This window comes from Barbatula barbatula, assembly GCF_947034865.1.
Source record: "Barbatula barbatula genome assembly, chromosome: 12".
NCBI lineage: Eukaryota > Metazoa > Chordata > Actinopteri > Cypriniformes > Nemacheilidae > Barbatula > Barbatula barbatula.
The window spans coordinates 15,924,310-15,945,494 of NC_136775.1; the positions used below are offsets into that span (position 1 = coordinate 15,924,310).

Consider the following 21,185-nt stretch of genomic DNA (forward strand, 5'->3'; position numbering starts at 1 on the left):
CGTATTCATTTCACCGTGACCGAGTGTCAGCAGTAAATCCAATTTTGCACCATTTGGCAGCTAGCAATAATCTCTCTCTGTTTATATATTTGTGTGTGTATGTGGAAAGCTCTTTAATGGATCATTTCATTCTGACACACACAGTGATTAAACGCAGCGAGTGACAGGCAGGTACAGCAAATTCTTTCTTTATTATCTATGCAGATAAAGATGCCTCATAAAGTCATTTGGAGTTTATTTTGCATTCAGCTTTAGCGTTGTGTAATTTATTTTGGCAGGTTCAATCTATTCCTTCATTCATTGATTCATTCATACACAAACACACTGTCACGATACATCCCTCAGCTCTGTCCCAGGGTCCACAATTCACTTCTTGACAAGTAACTTCTGGCGTAATAAATATTTCTTACTCGAGGATCGATTCATTGTCGATCATTATTTACTCGGATAAAACCTAAAAATCGTCGGGTCGTGTGCAAGACACACACGGCAAACACGAGGAGAAATGAAGCGAACGCACCGGAGTTACGTCTGGGATCATTTCACATTACAAGGTGAAAACGTCTACTGATGTATTAAAATACAACACAGAAATGACCACAGGGCTGCGTTTCCCGGTAACGCTGTCTCTTAGCGCGCCACGAAGACTCTAAAGGTAAAGTGGACGTGTTTCATGAACTATACCTTAGGAGGTCGCTTTCTAATGTCCCACGTTACCAGGTGCTGTCCATGGCGGCGGTGCTGAAGTAATGGATATCGATCGTTCGACAATCAATTATTCACTCTATACAGGGAATGCTTCACTGCGTTATGTGAGGTAGCGCCGTTCTTTATACAATAAGCACTTTAGAAATAGTTGAAGTTGCATTTATTAGGACGAAATTGCAAACTTAATCCAACCATTGATATTATTTAATTGCGAAATGAGTGAGCGAACAAATGTATCAACCCGCTACACTAACTGGCAGTATGGTCACTTATATCAAAGGTTCTCAAACTTTGGGTCGGAGGGTCACGCAGAGCCACTTGCTGTTGCGGTGCGTTAAAAGGTGAGTACACCCCTCACATTTTTGTAAATATATTATTATATATTTTCTTGTGACAACACAGGGGACAGCAAATTTACACTGTTATTCAAGCTGTACACTCACTACTTTACATTGTAGCAAAGTGTCATTTCTTCGGTGATGTCACAAGAAAATATATATATAATGCAATATTTAATAAAGCTGAATTTAAGGGCTGCTCCGTTGAGTTTGTCTTGACAAAGGTAGACCAATAAGATCCAAAAGCTGCAGAATTTGCAGCCGTGGCATGTTAACTTTTCTATAAATATAATTGCAGCATAAATTGTAGCCAGGTTTTCAGGAATTAAATGCACGAAAATGCTCAGCAGATGGCGCCGTCTTTGATTTAGCACAAAAATTGCTGTATCGCTGCAGTTTGACTAACTTTACACTTCAATCTTTCTCTTTAAATATAGCCTACTCCAAATTCGTTGGGTTGCCAGCTGATGCACCTTATTAAGACAATATCATTAAAAAGCTAACAACCATCAGTGTAAAGACAATTATATTCTTTGCGCGACAACACGTCAATATAATGGTATTTTTAACTTTAGAAATGTATTTGTATAGACTGCGATGTAAAGAAGCTTTTTTTGCACAGTGGCCACTAGCAGGGCGAACGCTTAACAGTGATAAGGGATAGCTAAGATCGCTCCAGACCAACCTTCCGAACCTATGACTTACAGAAGGTACTAAGAACGTTCCAGGAAACACATTTTAACAATAAGGTACAGATCAAGGTATAACTTAAGAATGATGTAGCGCTTAGGTTTCTGGAAACATGGCATACAAAGATTTATCACTTGCATCCAGCAGTCTCCGTGACTGGATCTGCACACGCTACAATAACAGTATTTATAGCAAACAAATATATATTTTGATAGCAAAATCAATAATACAGCTCAGGAACATTAATCAATGAAGAATGATATAACAACACTGTTGAGTTTTGTCGTCGCGTTCCACCGCAACGCATTCAGTGGGCAGATTAATCAAACCTATTCTATTAGAAATGAATCCCCTAGTCATTCACCTTTACTGTTAGATTCAACTTCTCTGCATGTAATATACAAATTATGTCATCATTTGAGATACGCGAGTCTCAACTGCAGGACCGCAGCCGGTTAAACTTGTCATACGACATTCAAGAGCAAAAGCGTGCTTTTTCGAGTTCTCCAGAATGTCTGTGATATGCACATTCATTTTGGCAAGAAAAGTAACACACTTATAGTACCAAAATAATAGATTTTCTTACGTAGACACACGAAAGCAAAACAATAGTATCACATGCAAATGTTTCAGAACGCGCATCCGAGTTGGCATTCGATTATTAAAATAAATAATTTGATCATATGATCCATTATATGCCATTCCTTGGCTATCTTTTACTGCATTAGAGGAATATTGTAGCAGCCTATTAAGGTTGACGAGTAATCGATGAATTGATCATTCATTTGAATGAAGATTGATTATGGGAATTTGTATGAATTGACATACCTACTTACTGGCCATAAAATATTTTTGCCCCTATAACACATTATTTAGCTGTTAGTGACATAAAAACATAAATTGATGAATAAATATTATAAAATATATAATGAAATGAAGCGTCACTGGTGTTACCATTTTAACATAAATCGATACTTTGTAAAATGAACACTTTTAACAAACATGATTAAAATAAATAAAACATAACCTCCTTAGTTGTTGCATACTCACTATGTTTCTGTAACTCCGCCTACATGTGCTGAAAAAATCTGAAATAATATTTCACAAAAACCTCGAATATTTCCAAAGAACTAAGGTAACACCGGTGACAAAAATTGCACATGCTGTCTTTAAATAAACACACAAAGCTTTCATTTATGTGTATTCATAGAGTCAATGGGTAATCTAAAATACATTACAAGACATCTTGCCAGACCAAAAGTGGACGTTTCTGTAAAATGACCCAAATAAATCTTTCCTCTGTGGAACATGAGGGCCCAAGTCAATGAGGGCTAATGTTGCTTGCTTCCCAACATTCTTCAGAATATGTTTTACTTATTATTTATACATTCTGCAGAAGTAAGTCATACAGGTTCGAAATGACATGTGGGTGAATAAATGATGAAAGAATTGACATGTTTGGGCAAACTATCACAGCAAAGCTTGATGCAGACACACACCTGTGAGGTGAGCAGATGCAGCACCACAGTCATCATGGGCAGGCTCTGCTTTAGCTGACGGGCCTGCGTCGGAGACGGATGCTTCCTTCCCACAATGCACCCTAGAGCAGACAGGATGTCATCTGCGGAGAGCCCACATAAACAGTGAGGCAGAGGCAGTGAGAAATCAACCAATCACATACAAATCCCGACGTTCAATCCGGGCAGGTGGCCGGGGGCGAGAGCAGGTGCACTCGGCGGGTGCATCTCAATGTCGGGACGAAACCCGCAGGAAGGACGTGAACCGGTTGGAACCGGTGTTGACTAGGGAGCGGTGGCGTGTAGCGGCACTGATTCTCAAATGAAAAAGGTAGAACAGGTCGATACTCGAGAGCCCGCTCACGTATTCAATCAGAAAGGTAATTAAAGACAGACCAATCAAAATCGGATACTGATTCTCATTGCCCCCCCACCCTTGTTTTGCCGTTTCTTCTCTTGTTAATTCTTAGCGCTCGTTCTTTTGGGGTGTATTGTGATTGATTTACCCAGGATGGCTGGCAGCTCGTGCACTGTGTGACGAATGAAGAGGGTCAGGCATTTCGACAGGTATTCATTGCCGGTTTGCTGCTCCTTCCCTGGCGTGGCCTTTCGGACGTCTCTTTCAATATACATCACCAGCCTGAGAGAAGGGTTGGCAAAACATTATTATTCATCTGCAGAGGCCCAGACCAAACAGAGCGAGGAAGGGGGCGCAGAGCGAGAGACGGATCTGAGACACACGACGAAGAGAGAATAGATGTTTTTAATCAATTACGCTCAACAGCTGGAGAGGTGACAGAACGGAGATGAAATGGTGTTGATCCTAAAACAATATCGGGAGGGGAATGAGGTCCGTCTGTGCGGAAAGCAAGATGCATCTGGTATAGAATTGAATCTGAAGAATAGAATGCAGTCAAATTGTAAACCGAATTAAAGATGAATGAATGGGACCTGATTGAAACATGCAAACTGACACTATGAGATTTCAAATGAACAACGAGGTTAGTATTTCAACAACGATTTTATTTAGGGTTGGATCAGAGCTCATTTTCGTGAGAACTGCCTTAGAGTCCACATTACAATTCAGGTACAATCAAATGCATATTGCTTTTCTTATAATATCTTGCCTTATCTATCACACTTTGCTGCATTTATCATATGTCATTGCATGCAATTTAAAGGCCATTTTGCCCCTTTAAAAAATGTGGTATTATTATTTGAGTACATTGCAGTGAACACATTGCGTAGAAATACAAAAATAGCCTTGAAAAGAAAAATAACACCACTAACTAGAGTTACATTTTCTGAAGATGATCTGAGTGACAGCTGCAAAAGCTGTGGGCATGATGCTGGGGTATTTTGGCTGGTAGCTCGCTCACCCAAATCCAAACAGCCCACAGCCCCAGTCTATGATACTCTGGTGTCTAGTCTTCTACTAAATAGAATTATGTTCCTGTTTTTAACAAAATATTAAATCGAACAAATTATCATAGGTCCCATTCCCGGCGATCCCATTTTTCAACCTTTAGTTAGTGTGTAATGTTGCTGTTAGACCATGAATAATATCTGCAAAATGATAAAGCTCAAAGTTCAAAGTTCAATTGTCTTCTCAAGGACTTCAGAGAACTGCTGGAATCGGCCCTTTACTTCCCGGGTACATGATGTCACTATTCCGAGTGCTTTTGATAACCTCCGCCCAAAAGGAATACGCCCAAAAAGTGACGAGGCCTTCCTTAGAGAAGAGCAAGAGTCTTTGATTTTCAGAGATTGTAGACATATTACAGAGCTACGTGCTTAATATAACGGTCTGACGTCAATCGTTCCACTGTCATTTCCCTCTCCATAGTAGGAAAAAAATGCGATCTCTATTGACGTTTGCATATGCACTAGCAGACCTCCGTAACACCGTTCGATCCGCATGTTTTTAACTGATGAAGTGAAGCTGTTACTGTTTATTGCTATAAGCCAAACTTTATGAATACATGTGCACAACAGCCTGAGAAGCGGGAGCTTGCTGATATGGTATGTATGGGACATCTTCAGACACACGGTTTAAGCGGGAAACCAATTATGACGGACCCGGGGAACCAATCACGACAGTCCTGATCAGCTTTACCAATCAGAGCATTTTGGACGGAGGGACTTTATATAGACCGGAAGAAATCCCAGTTGTTTTGTTAGAAGAGGGACAGCGGTGAACAATAGACTTGAATCATGTGAAATATAAAGCGTTTTTTTATTAGCAACATGAACATCCATTGTTAAACACCCAAAAAACAATCAAAGCTTCAAAACCAGGAAAAGAATGACTCCTTTAAGTAAATTCAACTCAATTGTATGATGTTAAACCCATTTATATTGATAAAATGAATCATTTTTGTAGATACGTATAAACTACCTTCGGAGTTGATCTGTTGTTCCCAGCATGCTTTACATCTGACTTCATTTGAAGTGTTTTTCAGTAAAACGAAAGACTTGTTTGTGTTTTGTGTTGATTAACTTTGAGATTGAGGCGAGTTTTGGTACTATTTTTAGTTTGGGTTTTTTAAGTTGTTACTGTTGTTCAGAAGAGCGGTGCTTGCTCATAGACTGACAATATTAGTCATGAAGGGAGTTATTTCATTTATTGAGCTGTAACTGTGCTAACGCCAGTACAGAGACCACCAGTATCTTCTCACACGACCATCTATGTGGTAAAAATGTTTTATTTCAATATGAAATTAAGTGAACCGTGAAGTTTGAGATAGACATGTTTTTGTTCAACTTAAAGTAAAGAAAAAAAGATTAAAGAATATTTACTTAATATTTTTAACAAATACTAAATGTATTTAATGTGTAGCATTAACTATATTCTGGTTAGTCAATTTAAATATTCGTGCTCATTGTTACTAGGATTTTATTAAATAAAATGTGCTGCTGTAATTCAAAGTAAATTCTACAAGTTATTTTATTCAGTGCACTATTGATTCAGCCCAACCTCTATAATCTCAGACAAATCAATTCACTACAAAAAATGGATAAGTCTCATGAGAAAATAAATAGAGGACATGTTATATTCATGATACAGTTATCTAAATGCCGACCCAGTGAAGCATATGAAGACACGTTCTACGGGAAAGGCAACGAAAAAAATCGTATGCTCAATTTATATTGTGTGTTCAGATGCAGTCATACACTATAGATGGTTAAAAAGAAAGAAATATGTAAATTATATCGGCTGGCAAGTTAAAAAGTGTGTCTAGCCAGTATTATTTTGGGTAACCTGTAAAAGATCTGTTACTTGGCTAAACTTAAATGTGACAAAGTTACACGACCCACCCAGATCGATCAACAAACACGGACCGGAAGTAAACATCAGGCCAAGCCGTGTGTCTGATATTAATAGGAACAGACTCTTATTTTCTAAGTTAGTTCATAATATTCAGAAGCATAATATTCACTGTAAAACAACATTATTTTAAAAAATGTCTCTGATTCTGTAATATCTGTCTCTGTGATATACATTTTACGTGGAAAATCTGTAATGTAAAAAATTTTTTTTTACAGATTTTTGAAAAACGGTAAAGAAAGAAAGAATTACACAAAGAGGAACGTAATTTTACAGGAAAATAACCAGAAAAACATGTAATTTACAAGGGAAAATTTTACAGGTTATTTCTGACAACCCAGTTGTGCCCAGCAAATTTGAAATATGTTGAAATAAGTGCAGAAAAAAACTGCAAATTTAAAAGAAAAATGGGGAAAACAATGATATATCCTTGTATCCTGTTATGTAAACTGTTATTTTACGCTATATTTCTGTCATTCCAGCTGACAGAACATTTCTGGGGGTTTTTTACAGTGTTGTTTTTGTGCAAAATAATTACATTATAGAAGCTTTTGGTTAAAAAGAATCATGCCAAGTTCAACTAAAAGTTGACATCGGCAGGAACCCAGACACAGCGTGTAGCTCATTAAATAAATTGCGACACCTAAGATGTTCTCAGATCATTCAATGACTATTCTTGCACTAAAAAACTGCCGCTCCACCAACTATATAAATAGCTTGTCAAGAGCAGCTTCTCCTCTGAATGAGAGAAATGAGCTCGTGAGATGGTGAGATCCACAGCACAGGCAGTGACAGCCCTTCTCTGCCCCCGAGCCCATGCTAATTAAGAAACACTGTTAATTAACTTGTTTGCTACCACCGCTGCGCACTACTTTACAATCAGCACCTCGACATCTCCCCGCGAGCGAGCCGGGCCCTCCCAGCCCCTCACCACACACACTCATACCCACACACACAAACAAACGCGCACGTATTTCTGCTGAGGCGCCTCTCTCAAATTAGACACGGATGAAAAAGCAAACAGTGAGAAAATTGCACGGAGCCCAGCAGTGTGGGAAGGAAATGCACCCAGCAATTATACCAGAGGCTGAAAGTTAAGTTTGAACAGAACACTAGAGGGAACACACTGGATTAAACTCCAATGAGAGCACAATCGCCTACTTAACTAGAGTCCTCGGTAAAGGGGAGAACTGGGCCGACACAGGTATTGAACCTGCACTGACCGACCACAGGCACATACTACAGTTAGCATTAAAATGAGCTTGTTTAGATGCCCAGAGCTCCATAACGCAACATTTAATCCTGGCTTTGAATTATTTGCTAAGTGACTCGACTCCATTGAATGGTAATTGGCACTGAAATGAACACGGAGATATTCTTAGTTCAGGGATATTCTTGGTAAATCTCTTTTGAGACTCATCCATACAGAAAATGTCAACCAAACTAAAAGCTTTAAACCCCTTTGGAGTCTAGTTAAAATAAATGTATGACTGACACTTAAAACTTAAGCAGTACAATATATCCGATGGGAGAATTCGTTGTTATTTTCATAAAAATTTATGTAAACAGACCATATAAAAACCTCAATTCCGATGCTACCAGTTGCAACCCGCATCAAGTTTAAATGGCTGACACTGGCCTTCAGAACGGTAACGGCAATTTCGCCCCTTTACCTTAGCTCACTGCTCCAGGTCTACATTCCCTCCCGACAAATTCGGTCTGAAAATGAGTGATGCCTGCTTTATCCATCATAGTTAGACACAAAATCGCTTGCAAAAATCTTCACTAATTCGGTTCCCCTATGGTGGAATGAACTGCCAGCCTCCAACCGAACTGCAGCATCCTTCACAACTTTCAAAAAACAGATCAAAACATACCTGTTCCTCATTTATTTGACTTACAAATAACTGTCTATGTCTTGTTCATTATCTCACTTGCTTACTCCAGCTTTAATTCTCCTAGTAGCAATGGCCTTGTAAAAACGGTACAGTTTAACCTGTTGACAAAATGTTATATGCTCTCCTAATTGTTGCTTTGCATAAAAGCGTCTGCCAAATGAATAAATGTAAATGTATGCTGTGTATTGAAATTGTTCCTTTTGACCGAGAAAGAAGCTTTGAGTCTGTAAAGTTATAGTATTTAATAGTAAAATCAACTCTTGATCTATGTATCCAAGTAGTCTTCATCACTGTGGTAATCTTATCTCCGTTAAGCTCCCTTGCAGAGAAGGTTGTGTCTTCTTAGATCAGTCTGATTGAGTTTGACAGCTGTGTAGATGACCTTCCTTAAATCGATGTGATTTGTGATTAAAAGTGTTGAAATGTTATCACCTAATGGATTGTCTGTCTGAGAGAGAAATGAAATGTAATTGGAGTTTACGACAGATCTCATCTCACATATAAAGAAAAAGATTAGTTCTTGTGAGATTTACCCACCAAGGCTCGTTTTCAAGTGGATAACATGTGTCAATGTACCTGCACAATTGCATTAAAAAAAAAACCTTCCAAGAGAAGTATCGTACTGCATGTAAGGGTGTTTGGTTGGTTGCTAGGGTGTTGTTCTGGGTGGTCTCCAAAGGTTGCTAGGGTGTTCTGGGTAGTTTTTATGTGCTTACTGGTTCAAGCCAAATGACAAAAGGTATTGTTAATAATCGGAATATCCCGAGCAGATCGAGAAATCTTTATTTAAGACAATATCTTTTTCCTGATCATTTCCGATCACCTCTGCCATCAAGCAAGTTTTGTAAACGAGAGCGAGAGCTGTGACAGCTGGGTCTGTAGTGTGGACATGTGCAGCGGAACAGCTGCTTGTCAGCAGCGTGAGCGTTCCATAAGAGAACAGAGCTTTGTTCAATTATAACAATTTAATACCAAACCCTCAAAAAAGTAGACGGATTACAGCGAGTTCACTTAGCTCTTAGACGCTGTGATACAGAATACAGGTTACTGTCTGATTTCTTCCTTGATTCTTCCTACCGGAGCTTAACAACAAACTTAATGACAAAGATGAGAAGCATAGTAGTGGCTGTCTGCTAACACGGCAGAGATGCTGTGTTCCCTTTTTGTCCAAAAGGAAAAGTGCAAAAATATACAGTATATGCAAGTACCACAGGTGAACTTGCGTTATTGTGTTGAGTGTTTTAGTTTTGAGGCAGTGTCAAATGAAGCTGTTATTCTGTCTCATGAGGACATACTCCTGTCCAGGTGCAAAAAGCATTTAAACTGTACTTCGTTGATAAAGGGGGCCATTTTAAAGTTGAATCTGATCCTGCTCTTTGAAATTAGTTGAAAAGCGTAATATGTCATTATGTTTGCTACAATATGCTAGGCAATCATTTACAGTATAGTGAACTGTTAAATAGTAATATTTTAATAACCTTAATATACCTGGAGCGTGCACCTAGCACTAGGAAAATACAAGTATCGGATCAAGACTCGGATTGGATATGCAAATTAAATCGGGGATCCAGGTTGGATCAGGGGCACCAAAAGCGTGATCGGGACATCCCTATAATAAGATTAGAACATTTACACATTTGGGAGACGATTTTATCCAAAGCAACTTTTCCATTGCATAGTACTGCACACGTGCTACAGCTCACTTTTTACAGGGTTTTCCACTGGGCACGGTGCATTGAACCTGATACTTTTTTAGTACCTCCTCGGTTGAGGTTCCAAGCGTACTATACCGATACCAAAATGTGACGTGTTCACACAGATCATGGATTGGGCAGAGATAATCATTACCAGAGTCAATGGATTTGCAACAAATGAATATGTTATATGCTTAGTGACAGTAAAATATATATTGAGACCCTTAAGATTATAAGACCCCTATTGAGACTATGTTAAATGCTACATGATGTTACCCTTGTGGGCTGTCGAGCAATCCAAATGATCGTTGTCTGCTCTATGCTTTATGCGTTTTTGCAGTATTTTGTTTTGCTACCATCCGCCATCGATATGCTGTGGAAAAGCAAATTGAGCCGAATTGAAATGAGCTGTACCGAGCTGAGTCATACTAAACCTGACGGTACCATTGCATGATACTATACATTTGTATCGGAGTATGTGCAACCCCTGGGAACAAACCAGTGATCTTTGTGTTGCTAGCGCTAGCGCCACGTAAGTTTAGGTAATAAGATAATCATCACATCTAAACGTCACCTTATCACACATACAAACACAATGGCATGCTGAATCACATCAGGAGAACAAGAAACAGAGAACATCCTAACCGAGAAATGCACCTGATAGCCCTGAATGTCATCGGTGTTGTAATCTAGCACGTCCTTCCAGTTCTCATTTTTTATTCAGCCAAGACTTTCTTCCAGGGTCAAGCAGAATTGAGCTATACTCTAATTTACAGCGGCTTTAATGCAAAGCTCATCTCTCAGAATCTATGGAGTAATTTGAGAGAGCGTTTTCAGGTGTGTAATTCATTTGATTGAGCCTTGAGTTCAAAGGAATCCTTCTTACACTTTCTCAGTGTTAATAAAAGGAAAGGGATTTTGCAGCAGAGCCATTGCTGTGCAAGGCGCTAATAGACACCAATTTTTCATTTCAACAATCTAACAAAATAAACGTCTAGAGTGAAAGAAGAGAAGCAGAAGACAGATGTACTTGGCCTTGGTAAAAAGCTTACACCACAACAATCTATGTATATAGATGTGTATGTTTCTGTATGTATATTTTAGATTTTGTTTCTCCGTTTCATAATACTTTGAGGGTCATATCTTTATTTATTGTCTGTGGTTTTTTTCCCTCTTTTTTCTTGTCCAGCTGCTTTGATAGAATGCAATTTGTAAAAAGGCGCTATAAAATAAATGTGATTTGACTTGACCACCTCCAATTCTGAAAGCAATCCAAAAATCGACTAATGTAATTGACCTCTGCTTAGATCCCCCAAGGACCCCTTGATCTGACTCAATTTGTGCAGTTGCATAACTATTGAAACTGAAATAAAATTAAGCACATTTACAGAATCATCCCACTTTATTATCCTTCAGTTTAAATCACAGTAGTGAACAACAATTTACTACATGAAATGAATAGTGGGGCAGAGACATTTTAATTCATAGAGCATTATATTTATACCTTGTAGTATACCTTAAAGCATTTTACCTTGCGGATAGAGGAGTCATTAATATTTTTGGAATATTTTCTTGTAATAGACAGACTATACATTTTAATTATATTTTACACCAGTATATACTGTAGATGGCCTTATCGTAAAGATCTTAAAGCCCCAGTGAAATCGAAAAACCTTTTTTTTCTTTCATTAAAAATAAATAAGTCTTAAGGACGTCAATAGACTGATATGCTCCTACGCGCCGAGAACATTTCTATTTAGAAGATATGGGTTTTCAAAACTGACAGTCTGGCACGTCAGCTTAAAAAAAAAATTCGCTAAATTCCATGACATCACAGACAAAAACCCACATTACTCTTCATTAATCTCACACAAACTCCAGCACAGAATGATCAAAGTTCAGCGAGTGAGAGGCATGGTCGTGTTGTTGTTTTACAATGGCGAGAGATAGAGCTGGAGATCCACACAGAAATCAAAGACATTTACTGAGTTCAGCGTGAGCAATACCTATAATGGCCTCGATAATCAGGGGTGTAGTAGAGACGAGGATGAAACTCGGGTTGGGATTGTAATGCTGTCAGGAAAGCTGCAATCCATTTTCATTTACACCCCGTCTAATATTACTCCGCACGCCAGTAGCACGGCAAAAGATAACATATTATTAACATCAATTCTGTCCCTGGAGGCGTTGTGATGCAACAAACGCCTTGTTTTTAATGGTTTATATGGTAATTTGTTACACTGCTCGTATGTGGTGTAATAGGGTGTAACAAATACTCCTCGTACGTCAGACTTTTGCAGATTGGGGAATAACAAAGCAGTTTGTCTCTACAAGGGAATTATTATGACTGTGGCGTTACAATTCCAGATCAAGTTGCATCTCATCTAAATTACAGCCAAGATTCCCTGTGCATGAGCAGCACATTTTCAAACACCGCACATCACCAACTGTTAGCGGTAACAGTTTTCTTGCATATTTTGCAAAATATTGTGCTTTGTTGAAAGTCTGTCCTCTTGCAACCAAACCCCTTCCATACTATTGAAGTAGCTCCCTTTTTAGGCACTAAATTGTCCTCGGAGGCTGACATGATGCTGCTGTTCCTCTCAGAGAGGTGTTGTTGTGCGCAGATTGCTTGGTGTATCACATTAAAGTGCCGTGAGAGTGATTCAAAAGCATACAAGAAGTTTGCACTTGAATCGATCTTGCAGTACCTGCAGTAATGTGATACACGATGGTTCTTTTTATCTGGGTTGGGGCTGAGCTCTGAGCTTTTTATCTGGGTTGGGGCTTTCCTACCTGGGGCTGAGGTAGGAAAGTGGTTCTCTCAGGCCAGAGTTGAGATCCACTGTTCTAAACGTCCCGTCTCGTTCGGTGTGTATCCACGCCTTAATTTGGGTTTTTAACTACTGCTTTAATGGCGGTTGGTCTTTCTTACTGTCCAATGAAATTGCGTTTTGCGGCTGATTCACACATACTCTGTGTGCAGTGCGAATGCGGTGCGTATTTTTTCACGTACCCATGTTAACGGATTCCATCATTCACATAGCACACGTATACGGTGCGGTTCAGCTATTGCAGATGCGGGACGTCAGTGCCGCGATCGTTTACGCATCGAGTCTATTTTTGCTGTACAGCACAGACTGTTTTAAAGTGATAGCACATGTATCATGCTCAAAATTAACACGAATTGACAGAGAAATGCAGTAATTTCACCATAAATGCATATAAATTAAGTTTAAAACCATTTATTTAGTTGTTATTTGTTTAATTCAGCAACAAAAAATTTGTATGAAATGATGATTAAAGTGTTGTGTAGTACAAATATTCAACAGTGTTTATATTGCGTGAGGAAGGTGCTTCTATAGTGATAGATAGTCACAAGTAGATGGTCCAGAAAGTACAAGACGGCAGTGCGATGGATGACACATGGCTAATTATTGAGGTAGAGTAATACAAAGTGATTTATGACCCCCAGGACTGTGTTTATAAATACATGAATGCTAAAGAAAAGGCATGGGGAAAAAAGTAGCGTTTCATAAACCCCTTTTTAAAAACGTACATTTCCATTAATTTATTATTGACTGAATCACATTGGAGACGCGGACCGCTACCGCACTACAAACGCAGTATGTGTGGAAGCACAATAGCACATGATAGTTCTGTATGTGTGAATTGCTTTCCTGTAGCTGAGTGGTAAGAGCATGGTGTTAACAACACCAAGGTTGTGGGTTTGATCCCAGGGGATTGCACATGCTTAGAAACAAATGCATAGGATAATGCAATGTAAGTCGCTTTGTGTAAATCGGGCGTTACATTTACTTCATATGACATGTGGGAGAAGGGGTGTATCCTAAAATTGAGTGGAAAGCTTTGGTTTGTCCCCACATGTGTACTGTCCAATGGCATTTTTTAACTCGATTGACAACTTGATAAAGAAAAGCAATTGGCAAATAGAGAGAGTAAAAGCATTTGGCGATCCAAAATGTTATAATAATAATTTATTATTGAACTTTATTTTTCATAAATTACATTACTAAATGTTTTAAATGTACTTATATATTTAAAAATGTTTTAAAAATGTAGTGTTTTATTGTTCAACTAAGCTACACTTTAACACAAATTAAATTAATTATATGAATTTCTCAATTTAAATTGTGATTTATTTGTTTTATGTTTTAATGATTAAATTGATCAATTGATTCATCGTTTTATTTCTAATCGGCATTTCCGGTCCTCCATACTCTAAAGTACACGAGTAAAGAAGAAGACAAACGTCAGTGAAATCGCTCTCTGAATTTTTCAGTTTAAATTACATCAACACATCAAATAATGTTCCAAGGCGTTGCAGTGAGACTTTCAGAGATATGGAACTGTGGGGCACCTATGAGTTTATACATTTTTATTAAAATCCATTGAGCAATTACATACAGTATTTTTTATTTCCATGCTAGCCTCCCAAAAATGATGGGAGGATTTGTAGAACTAATGTAACAAAATGATAAGCAAACGATGTGGTTGTGTGTGTGATTAATGCTTCATCTATGTATTTCATCATTTAGGTGCAACCATAGAGAATGATGCAAAGTTTAGTTTTGTAATGTAAACCCACCCTGAATAGACAAAACTAATGAGCTGTATTTTCCAGCAAGCTTTATCACTGTTCGACATCAGCAGTACACAAAATGCATACGAAGTACACTACAGCACACTTAACTGTAAATAAAGCAAATAAATGAATTGAATGAATGAAAATGTTGTGTTGGTATATCTGCAATGGTGAATTGATTCTAGTCACACACATAAAAAAACGTTCCTAGCGTTTCTTACTATTATGAATTATAATTGCCATCAGATTTAATAGATAATAAACAGACTAAAGTAAACCACTCCATAACATGTTTCTTTGTCCACTTTTAAGCTTTGCAAGACAAGCAAGCTTTACCACAATAGCCCGGTGGTTCCTGACAAGAGCACCTGTATTTCCGGCACTTCGAGCGCCCTCACGAAATTGAACACCCCCCCACGTACTGCCTGGACAGGGTGCAATAATGACAACCTTGGTATTTACAAGAGCACGGATGCCTGGGAGCTCCATTGCTGCCAGATTGGATTGGCCTTTAATAAATTTCCTCTTTCCAAAAGGCTATAATTTTCACTCTCTCAGAAGGGATTGTTGTCGGATGTCAGGGACACTTGGCTGAGGAGGCACGTGTGAGAAAACGAAAAACCTGCGACACGAGCGTGATTTACAAAACCATTTCTTCCGAGACGTTGGGATCAAGCAGCCCTTTATGAGTCGGACACGGCGAGCTGGCTGCTACATTACCTGAGGAAGAATAGAAATGAGGAAAGGGAACTGTGACTTTCACAATAAATTACATTTACTGGGTGCCAGGACTGCTGTGCGTGGGTCTGCATGCATTGGGTTATAAATGGAAAGCTATGAGAGATCGTTTCTCGTCTCAATGACTAGGAACAACAGAAATGACAGGCTAACATTTTATTACTTGGCGGTTCGTTGTTATCCTGGCACTTGGAACTGTAAAGCCGTGATATGTTAACCTGTTTTCATGGACCCATAGAATGAGGTTATATTTTACTGTAGGCAACATCTTCAAGTTATCAAGTCAGTTATCAAACACTTGACTATATGAATGAGGCGAGTCATGGCAGAGAGAGGCTTCAATTGAGAGCCGGTGAGGGTCTCAAGAGAGCAAGTTTAGATCGGCAGCTGTACAGACAGATAACAAGTCTGGCAGATTTTCTGATGAATGGATTTAAATAGAAAATTGTGTGGGTAGCACTATTACATAAGGCCAAGACATGTGAGAAAAGCCCAAGATTAACAAGGTTACTTAAACTACCCCTACCAGGAGCTAACCACTAAAAACAACATCCATCATATTTTGATCGAATTGTTAATGAAAACTGTCAATCGGATGCTCGGTGGCCTTTTCATTTTCCATCAAAATGTAGTCAAAGTCAGTAGCGGTTTTAGGCACGGGCGAACCGGCATTTTTTCATGTCACATGGGGGGCGGCACCGGCACGAGCAGTAAAAAAAAAACTGGGCCGCCGCAAAGCGGTTTTCTATGATCTATCATTCATCCATTGTGTGGGGAATCGGCAAATTGGCGCCCCTGCAAAGCGCGAGTGATGTACATGTTAAGTCAATGCAAAGACGCGATGACCTACTTGCGGCGCGATTCGCGCGAATGAGGCGATTGAGAGTTCGCGTGATTCGCGCGAGTTGAAAAATCTGAACTTTGGCGAAAATTTGCGCTGCCAATCAGGAGCTTTCTCTGGTAGGGCCATGATTATTTACATTGAGTCATTTAGCAGATGTGCTTTTATCCAAAGCGACTTACAAATCATTCCAAAGCGACTTACAAAGAGTTCAGGGGGCAATAAGCGATATGTCATAAAAGAGCAATAGAACAATAGGTCCTAATAAAAAGTTAGTTTCAACAAAAGCTGGACCACTACCTGTTGAGAGAAGAGGGTTAATGTACGTTTTTTTTTATTTGTCTGTCAGGTATTCGCCGAAGATGTGCATTATTTGGAAGAAATGATTATGACTTAGCGAGCGGCAGAAGCCCCTCCCATGACGCGAATTCAGTTAGTGGGCTAAAATCAGTCACACACCTCCTCGACTTTCTTCCAAATAACGCACATTTAATCCATAATGTAATGAATACAGGCCTATAGTTCCTGCACATTTTTGTTTTTCTGAATTGTGTGAGATGGCTAATAAAAAATAAGTAATACAAAACGATTATGGCCGTGACTCATTTCCTGAGTGACAGTGTTGGGGGGCGGGGGGGGGGAAATCTGTTGATTGTCTAGTGCCAAATAAACAGAGATGGACAGGAAAAGGTCAAAACCATCAGGTGCACAAAAAAACGGATTTGTGCAATTGAGAAATATAATTTTCTCTTTCACTTTTGTTATAAAAAATATGAAGGTTTGTCATCATTTTGTGTGTGTTTTATTTTTATTTATACATTTTTCGGGGAGGGGGGGCGCTCAAAGGTGGTCTCGCCCGGGGTGCAATTCTATGTAGAACTTATGTGAAGAAAATGTTGATCATACAATAATACATAATGTAAATGTGCATCAGTCTCCTACTGCACTGTTCACAGCATCAAACTGTACCTTGACGGCCTCACTCATGTCTTTCCTGCGACTGCTCTAATCTGTCACTAATAACTTTGTTTCGGGACTTCATGAGATGATTTTATTCATTGGTGCACAGAAAACACAAAGCACCTTTACAAACGTAAATGTTCAGCGCAGTGTTATGTGTGTGCGTGCCGCGTCTGAGCAGTCTATGCTTAATTTTCAAAACAAAGAATTAGTGAAATACATAATATAAATATGGTAACCATATGTAGAGTCAAGTGTTTATTTTCATTTGTGCGTTGATTAGGACAGCCTGCTTTATTAGCGGTTTTATTTTCGCTTAGCGTGAAGTAAAATGATCTCTCTCTCTCTAACGTACCTGCTCTCGAGCAGGACCCGGTGCGTTCTCAGTTTGGCACCGATTGATTTAATGTGATTCGATACTCAGTAGCACCGACGTAATTTTGTTGGTGCCCTTCAAAGTACAGTCTGGTACCCAACCCTAATTATTCAACATATAATGTGCAAGGGGACAATGCTTTAAGTTTGTAAAATAAATGTAACATAATATATATTCATATTACACCAATATGTAGATCATTTCTATCTATTTTGAAGCAAAAGTTTTAAAAACTTATTGTGATTGGATTTGTTCTTCAAGGTCAAGTGTGTGAAATTTAGCAGCATCTTGTGGTTGCAAATGGCAACTTCATCCCTCCCTTTAGAAGCACTACGGTGGACGATACAGAACTAAGATGCCGTCACATGTTCACTTCTTTGGCAACGGAGATAACGAATTTATGAAACACAATTTGTGCAGTTTGTCCGTTTAGGGCTACTGTAGGAACAACTTCCATGTAAGAGGATCCGTGGTGTATGTACAAATAAATAGCTCATTCATAACGCTTCATGATATAATGTCTTTATCACCCCTGAAGACATAGTTATGTATAATTTATTGAATTTCCGTCCAGAGATTTCTCCAAAAACATTATACATAGAGCACCTTTAAAATTGCTAACTTTAGCCTGCTAGCAGTGAAATCTATCCCTTTCTGTAAATCGCCATACACTCCTCCAAAACACATGAACGCACACAGACCAGAAGCAATTGGATCAGTTTCAACACATCAAATCTCACACACCGGTAAAAGAAAAATACATTTCAGTGAATTCCATAACTACAATATTGACCGAGAACTTCAATCCAGATGTATGTGGCTTTAACACAGGACTCAGAATGTGCCGCGTTGGCCACTGGGTTCAGCGTAGCCCTTCAATTTGCGCTGCGATGGCCAGAGCAAAGTAGGTAGAGTTTTCAAAACTGCGGGAGTTCTATACATTTTCTGAAGCAAAAGAGCTTTATTTTAAAGTAGTGGAGGAGGCTAGAGGAGGGAAAAAAACGGCTTGCTGCCCGTGTCCATTTCACACGCATATTGCCTACCTACGCTTTGGCCGAAGCAGCAACAAACCAACCTTGTGCGGCGCAAGCCATTGAAATGAATGACTTTTGCAGCGCATTTGGCATTCCTATGTGAAAGCCTAATTGTGTTCAAAACAAACTGTAGATCAGATAAGACAGTGCAACGAAATTATTTTTCATTATCACCACTAAGACTGTCGCAAAAAAGTCTATTGAACAGCTCAGGTCGGCACTTTAACCATTAGTTTCTTACAAACTCCAACAACAACATGAAGTCCTCAAAGAATGCTGGGAAAATGCTACAACATATTGTTGGAGCATGACAGAGTAAGAATTATCAGTTAACAGCAGTAGCATTTAACATTTATCGCCCACACTAAGCAGGCAAATATACAATGGAGACATTTCGCAGGGCCCATTTCTGCAGTCTCTAAAATGAAACATTCTTATCTCAACCTTGGAAATTAAAAACACCAGTGAAGCTTTCAGCATCTCCAAACCCCTCCTCCACCAGAAACCTCCAATGGACCAATCCTAGAACAGAGACGCTAAGCTCCGCTGCCGTCTCATTGAGTTAAAAACATCCCCTTATCTGAGCGCAAGGAGAACTCCGTGTGTCTCCTCAGACCAGAAAGAGGCTAGGCACAACATGTCCGCTCTGACACGTATGAGGCGGATGCGGCCCTCATCTGACCGGACTGAGCATCGCTACTGCGCAGCTAATTAGAGAAGTGTTTATGAGACGAGCGAGGAAACGTTCTCACTGTGGGAGATGGAAGGCTGGGTCAGTTCTGAAACACTCCATCAGGGCTTGGAGTTGGAGGAAGACGGAGGAGACGAGTAAGAGAGTGAGAGAGAGAGAACCTTTTGTTCCTTGGCGGAATAGCTGATGGTGATGACAGACATCCGGCGTTTGTAAGACAGTGATGAGGCCAATTAGGAGCTTCATCTGTTTAAGACTGAGTTGAAATTAAATATAGATGAATTAGATGAACATGATTAAAGAAAATGACCGGTTGTATTCTGGTGATTCACACGCAAAAGAAATAATGAGATCGTTTTTATGATCCCGTCGTCTTGTCTTCAGGGTAAGAACCTCAAATGTGGAAAGCGTTTTAAACCATTGGCCTGTTTTTTGTCATCAGTTTAACTTGTAGACTTAAAACTTCATTATGTTTACCTGGGAAAACTTTCACTAGCTATATGAAAGTTAAAATGTCTATAGTTTTGGAGTAAAAGTATTAATATACCACCACAAATATATTGACTATAATACACTTTATAAATACTAAAACAAACAGGTTGGCCAAGGTTAGCAAAGCACTGTTAAAAAGTTTCTAAAAATCAACATGCTGTACATATACTTGACAGTCTTAGAGGTGCACTGTGGAGATCCACTGTCGCTTTTTTGCAGACCGAGATAATGTATTTACGAAACGCGCCAAGTAGAGCAGTTTGTCCGTTAAGGGCTACTGTAGAAACATGGTGAATTCCATGTAAGAGGACCCGCAGTGTTGATATGTAGTAATAGCTCATTGTGAGATAAGAAAAGCATAACACTTCATTATATAATGTCTTCACACACCTCTGGGACACAGTTATGTATACTTTATTAACTGTCTGTCAATAGATCATCCAAAATATCACACACAACACCTTTAAATGTAAGCACTGTCTAATGTAGAAAAATTATTTTAAAATGTTGTTTGAACATAGGAGTACATTAACACGATGAAAAACTGAAAAGTTGTCATTTGCGTTTTAGAAAACGTACACATGACAGCGTTATCCCAATGATCTGCATTTACAACGATCCTGGAAAACGAATAGAAACGCTGTATTATGCATGCAAGGCCGGTGGATGCCGATATATTAGGCCGTAAAGAAACACTACGTGGCTGCGCACATAAGCATACCCTGCTTCGAGCTAAAAGCATTATTAATACACTTTGTCGGTGTGTACGTGTGTTTATGAATATAAATACTATGTCTCAGCTGGTTGTAGTGGTGCAGTTAATCTACTTTTTGCTGGAGAAAAGATAATAGGTGTGTCACGCAGTACAAACATGCAGCATGGAAGCCGCCATTATTGTTCTGAAAATACTAGCGCATGCCTACAGATTGTATGCATAATACGCATGTCTATGAAATCAGTTATTGGCAAACGCCGCCTAAGAGTTTACATGGACACGATAATGTCATCGTTTTTTTTAAAAACTTGTTCTTTGAGACCCGTTTTCAAAAGTTTGCGTGTTCAGTCAACCAAAACGCTGTTGTCTTGCAAATGAATAGCTAAAACAGATTTAAAAAATTCATTTTTTTTTGTTGAAACGGTCCCGTGTAAACGGCCTCTAACTATTTCAGGAGTGTGTACAGAATACCAATACAGAACCACCCTAGAATGATAAAAATAAAACATTTTCCTAAATCCCCAATATATCACACTACAGTCCTCTTGAACTAGCCATT

At 39.0% G+C, this 21,185-nt stretch overlaps 1 protein-coding gene across 2 annotated transcripts in view; it reads right to left on the minus strand.

Moving 5' to 3' along the window:
- ulk4 (unc-51 like kinase 4) overlaps positions 1 to 21,185 on the minus strand; it is a 125,615-nt gene that overhangs the window by 67,323 nt on the left and 37,107 nt on the right. For both annotated transcript variants that reach the window (XM_079468610.1, XM_079468609.1), the window contains exons 23-24: positions 3,760 to 3,893; positions 3,236 to 3,357 (exon numbers count right to left, since the gene is read on the minus strand). In XM_079468610.1, the coding sequence (XP_079324736.1) occupies positions 3,236 to 3,357; positions 3,760 to 3,893 (256 nt within the window). The remainder of the gene's footprint in view (positions 1 to 3,235; positions 3,358 to 3,759; positions 3,894 to 21,185) is intronic.